General features: G+C 32.6%; 1 protein-coding gene across 1 annotated transcript; it reads left to right on the plus strand.

The window, feature by feature from the left end:
* Nucleotides 1–2,272: 2,272 nt before the first annotated feature.
* LOC134714240 (uncharacterized) lies at nucleotides 2,273–4,978 on the plus strand. The gene is made up of 2 exons (XM_063575481.1): nucleotides 2,273–2,359; nucleotides 3,775–4,978. Exon 2 carries the CDS (start codon nucleotides 3,823–3,825, stop codon nucleotides 4,738–4,740), a length of 918 nt encoding a protein of 305 aa, XP_063431551.1. The 5' UTR covers nucleotides 2,273–2,359; nucleotides 3,775–3,822; the 3' UTR covers nucleotides 4,741–4,978.
* Nucleotides 4,979–6,113: the final 1,135 nt, after the last annotated feature.

Raw genomic sequence — 6,113 nt, forward strand, 5'->3', positions numbered from 1 at the left:
TGGCGTTGTCAGTTTATTTTCGATTTATGAGTTTGACTGTACCTCTGGTATCTTTCGTTTAATCGTTTAATCGATTTATGAATCATAGGCTCATGCCATAGAAAATGTATAAACAAATGTGAATATGTCGCAGTGACATCTCCAATTAGCCCGTACTTGTATTATGTTTATCTCAATTGTATACTTGATATATCACATAGAAAAAGAAGATGTGACATGATTGCCAATGAGACAACTCTCCACAAGTCATTTTGTTAGCACACGAACATTTTCTTTTTCCCGAGGCAATACCGTCCGAGTGATATATGTCTTTCGAAGAGAACAAATCTGAATACATGGTTCAAAGCAGCAAAGAAAAGCAAAATTTACAACACGTGAGACAGCTTTCAAAATGGAAAATTTGACAAATGACAAAACACCTTAAAATATCTGTCATTTTAAGTATGATATATAAAACCCCATTTCCAAGGACACTTTACCAGTTTTTGGTTCTAGCTGGCCCTGTGGTTTTAGACGAGATCATAATGTGAAATGTGGAAATACCTGTAGACGACCACAAGTTGTCAACGACTATGATGACGGCAGACACCGGACACAAACTGATAATAATAGTTTAAATGAGCCTTTTTTGAGCTAAAGCAAAGATATCTAAGACAGAACTGCACGAAAGAACAGGACACAAAGATCACCACCATAAAACAACGAAGATTCAAATAGCTAGGACATACATTAAAAAAGACCAGGATAACGTTACCAAAAACAGCTCTGAAATGGACACCATAAAAAAGGTAAAAGAAACAGAGGAAAACTTAAAAGAAACACGGAGGAGGACAATTGACACTGAATTTAAAAGCATGTGAAAGACCTGTGGTGAAATGGAGAATATTGCAAAGGATAGACAACAATGGAGAGACCTGGTGTCTGCCTAATATTCCAATCGGCATGAAAAGGCATATTAGTTAATTACTATAGTTAGTTTGGTGAGTCAATTATGGAAATGAACGACTATCGTTATTAAAATCCTGTATACATTATTAAAAAAATGTATGCGACCAATGGTAAAATATTTATCAAAATCTAACAAAAATGAATCAGTGCAAAATTCTTGTTTTTTTCAGACGGTTCGATTTAAGTCGAAAGCAGGTGTGTAGCTAAAATTCGAAAGAAAATCATAAGATAGACCTATTTAACCTTTGTACATGATTGTACTAAGTCCAATTTTCAACATCACGCAGTTTCATTTAAAAAATGCCGCATATATGCACCACCCTTTTTACAAACCAAAACACATTAATTTTCGTTTTTATATGAAATTCAATAAATTATTCGTTAATTTTGAGACTCTAGTGTCATATAAATGAGCAAATTTCGTGTTAGTAAACTTACTAAATGCATAATGTCCGTTATCACAAGAAAAGTATAAGTCTATAGAGTCAACTAGTTTGAACAGATTAAAGATAAGAAGTTAAACACTGTATACGCATATTGACCGACTATGATTCCATTACTTTTCAAGGACATTTTTACTGTTATGGTATACTTATCATTTTCGTGCAAGGTTCCCCAAAATCGAACATAGTATGCCCATCTTGTATAGTGGTCCCTGAATTTCTTTCTGGGTGCATGTCTCAATTACATTTTCCTTAATTTCTCCTTTACACGTATACATAATACAAAATTTTAAAAACTTACACATGCTAACATGCATGCAAAAAAATAATAGATTAGCAATTTTATTTTTATTTGAAATAGTGTTATCAGTGATTTGTAAATACGGTATTTGAATTGTTTTGACCAGTGAAAACCATGTTACAAATATCTTGTTTAAAGGAGTGAAATTGGAGGATAATCAGTGCATTTTAAACAACTCTCATGTTTCATATTCATTCCTGTACTGATTATAAATAAGAAGATATAGTATGAGTGTCAATGAGACAACTATCTATTCAAGTTAAAGTGTATGCAAAGTTCAGGCGCAAATAAAACATTTTTATATGTATATAAACAACAGTTACTTGAGGTCATGGATTTTAGATTAATCAATAACTTGTCAGCGACAAAGCTACTAAATACCGTAATTTGAAAAAAAATATCGTAATCATTTTTAATTCAAAAATAAAGTAATATTTTCTTCCAAACCGTTTAAATGAAAATACATCATCTGTGAATGAGGTTTTATACACAAAGTTTATCTAAAAGTAAATACGTCTGCGCAGACGAGTATCAGACTAAGCTAAACCATCAATATTTTTTTTATATATAAGAATAGTTACAAGGTCACACATCTCTATGAAAATACGTTGGTTTACAAGGTCATAGACGGTTACAATAGTATCAAACATCAACACAGACAAAGCAGGTAAGTGATTTTAGAATAACACGGACGATTAGTTACAATAATAGTACTGTGGATTCATTTATCTTGGTGGGTACCTATTTTTGTGGATAAGGGAAAAATTGTATGTTCGTGGATAGTTAATTTCGTGGTTTTGCCGATGTCTGCATACAACTCATTACAAGCCTATAGAAAATTTGTCATTCGTTGAACATTTAATTTCGTGGTTTACCTGTACCCCTGAAATCCACGAAAATTGGTATCCAACGAATAATAATGAATCCACAGTAAATTAACTCATCAAAGATACCAGGACTAAATTTTATGTTTACGCCAGACGCGCGTTTCGTCTGTAACCTTTTGTTTCTGCACCAGATGCGCATTTCGACAATAAATGTCTCTTTGGTGATGCTCAAAGCGAATACATTTGAAAATTTGAAAAGTAAGTTTCCAAAATATCAAAACTGAGCTACTGTTAAATTGAAGGTATATGTATTATATAGCGTATATTGTAATGGAATAAACAATGCATAAAAGCACATTGATTTATCATACAGATGATTTGATATTAGAAATATAATAATTGTTGTACTTTGTACATTAACCCTATATTATTTTAATATGAGTAGAAATATGTTTTTCTCTGAAAAAGCGTAATTTTATGAAATACGAGACGTTTGAAACTATATATCTTTGGTGGTCAAATGTTGAAACCTTCAATTTACGACAACTTAAGTTATTGTACTGTTTTTGTCTGGAAAAAACATGGCCTATTCAGTAGTATTCTGTGTTCTTTGTATACTAAAATAAAGGGATGTGGTATAATTGCAAATTATAAAGCTATCCATAGACAAAAAGGACGAAGTTATAGATGGGTAGATGTTTTAAACATTATCTTTTTTTTAATTGGTGTTGCTGCACATTAAATAAATACTTAGATATACACAAGATTATTTATGAACACTCGGTTTACATTTTTATGTTTGAAGGAAATTATAAACGTATGTTCATAATTCATTAGTTTTTCTGTATACCAGAAAAAAATTATCATTACAAAACACTCTGAAATTTGAGTTCCTTCAATAAGGGAATTGCAAAATAACCCGAACCTCACACAATTTCTTCTTTGTCTAGACATAAAAACTATAAACGAGTTACTGCTTAATTTAGTAATAAGCATCATAGTATGGCAGGAAAATAAATTAGCAAATGCTCGAAATGCATCGGATTCTAGGAACAAACGATAAAGTTAAAAATAAACTGCATACAAAATTGATAAATTGTGCAAAAATTCGTTGCCGTAAATGAGACTTCAAAAACAAATTAAAACAGCCATAAAGAGAAAGGGTTTAGTCTGAATATTTGAGGGTCAGTTTTAGTAAAATTGATTAAGAAATGTTTTTAAACTTGACAATTAGAAAGCATTTTTTTGATTGTAGATCTAAAGACGACATTTCAGTGTTGATGCAAGTAGACACTGCTACACCATGGAACCTTGCTATCAATGGGAAAACAAGACAAGTAAAGAAATCCGAGAAGAATTCAAGTCCATCAAACTTCAGTATCAGAACATAAAAGTAGATATTAAACCTGGAAATTATACCTGCTGCTTGTATCTGCCAAACTCTGACATTGCATTTGCTAATCATATGGATGATGTTGTGGTGATTTATAAAATAGACGGAACTCTCAGCGCAAGTATTTCGATAGAAACACCATTTGCAATTACTTCCATCGACAATGAAACTATTGCTGTAACTGGAGGCAGCACTCGTCTAATTTCCATAATCAGTTTGTCTAGTTACAGTGTTGTAAAAACCATAAAAACTGAAGAGACTGGGTGCTGGGGCATAACTTACTATGATGGCTTCCTATACTTTGTGGTTGAATGGGAATGTATCTTTGCTTTAAATCTATCGAATGGCAACCAACAAATGTTAAATTATTTGAATGGTAAACACTACAACAGTCATTGCAAGTCCCATCTCACCTCATTCGGTAACAGACTGTGCTATACCTCAAATGAAAATGCAGATGTCTTGGTATTAAAGATTAATCATGATAAAGAATATGCAGAGAAAGTATACCAGATATACGAGCCCGATGTAATAAAAGACCAAGGACAGTGTACAATGGATGAAGACGGACATGTTTATGTCGTTAGCACAGAACTACGTCAGGTGATATTAGTATCGGCCCAAGCTCTTTATACATGTTCATATGACAATTGTCGCAAGTTATTAGGCAAAGATGACGGGCTTATTTATCCGAGTGCTATTGATTATGACAGAAAAACAAAACGATTTATGATACTTAACTTATTATCAGATGATGACGAACTTAGTCCATATTTTATGATTTTCAAGAAGGCTAAACCAGAACACCAAGCTGATCAAAATTTGTGAACACATATTTGTTATGATTGTGGCCTGTTTTCCCTTATTGTTCTGTATTAGACACGAAAAGACATCGCCTCATTATAAGAAAACACATATTTTTCACTGTTGTTTGAGAATCTATAAACAGTTTGTGAATGTCATTATATGAATAAGGATATTTTAAATTATTTTCATGTTACTAAATGTGGCGTAACAAAACAATGATCATGTTTACATTTGTACAATATGTGCGAATTGCATGCGCTGAACGAACTTTAATTGAAATTAAAATATTTTATTTTATATACAGTGGTCAGAATTGTTTTACAGTTTTGCAACTCATTTTAGTTAAGCTATGCTTTCTAAACAGCATGCGCCCTGACGATGAGATTGCGATGGTTAACGCTAAATGAACTTCTTTAAATATCAATTTTCGAAACGAACATTATTCAGAAAAAAATGATTTGTACTCATAGTGAAATAAGAGAAAACAAACTAGACGAGTCCTGCTTAATTTGGCCCGAACAGTATGACAGATGCTGTAAATAGTTATCAAAGATACCAGGAATATAATTTAGTACGCCACACCAGAGACATATATAATACATGTATTATATGTCTCTGGCCACACGCGTGTTTCGTCTACATAAGACTCATCAGTGATGCTCATATCAACATAATTATAAAGCCAAACAAGTACAAAGTTGAAGAGCATTGAGGATCCAAAATTCCAAAACATTGTGCAAAATACGGCTAAGGTAATCTATGTCTGGGATAAGAAAATCCTTAGTTTTTCGATAAATTCAAAGTTTTATAAACAGGAAAGTTTTTTTTTCTGATACAATAGTTAAAGGTACCAGGGTTATAATTTAGTACGCCAGACGCGCGTATTGTCTACATAAGACTCGTCAGTGACGCTCATATCAAAATATTTATAAAGCCAAACAAGTACAAAGTTGAAGAGCATTGATGATCGAAAACTCCCTAAAATTGTGCCAAATACGGCTAAGGTAATCTATGCCCAGGGATAAGAAAATCAATAGTTTTTCGATAAATTTAAAGTTTTATTAACAGGATTTAAGAAAATGAACACATTATTGATATTCAATTCAACACTGAAGTATTTACGTCTGGGCTAGTGATACCCTCGAGGACGAAACTTCCACCAGCAGTGGCATCGACCCAGTGGTGTAAATAGTTATCAAAGATACCAGGAATATAATTTAGTACGCCACACGCGTGTTTCGTCTACATAAGACTCATCAGTGATGCTCATATCAACATAATTATAAAGCCAAACAAGTACAAAGTTGAAGAGCATTGAGGATCCAAAATTCCAAAACATTGTGCAAAATACGGCTAAGGTAATCTATGCCTGGGATAAGAAAATCCTTAGTTTT

Source organism: Mytilus trossulus, chromosome 4 (assembly GCF_036588685.1).
Source record: "Mytilus trossulus isolate FHL-02 chromosome 4, PNRI_Mtr1.1.1.hap1, whole genome shotgun sequence".
In the NCBI taxonomy this organism is placed as follows: domain Eukaryota; kingdom Metazoa; phylum Mollusca; class Bivalvia; order Mytilida; family Mytilidae; genus Mytilus; species Mytilus trossulus.

Excerpts from the sequence above, each read along its gene's own strand:
- LOC134714240 (XM_063575481.1), top strand. The coding sequence starts at position 3,823 with ATGGAACCTTGCTATCAATGGGAAAACAAGACAAGTAAAGAAATCCGA.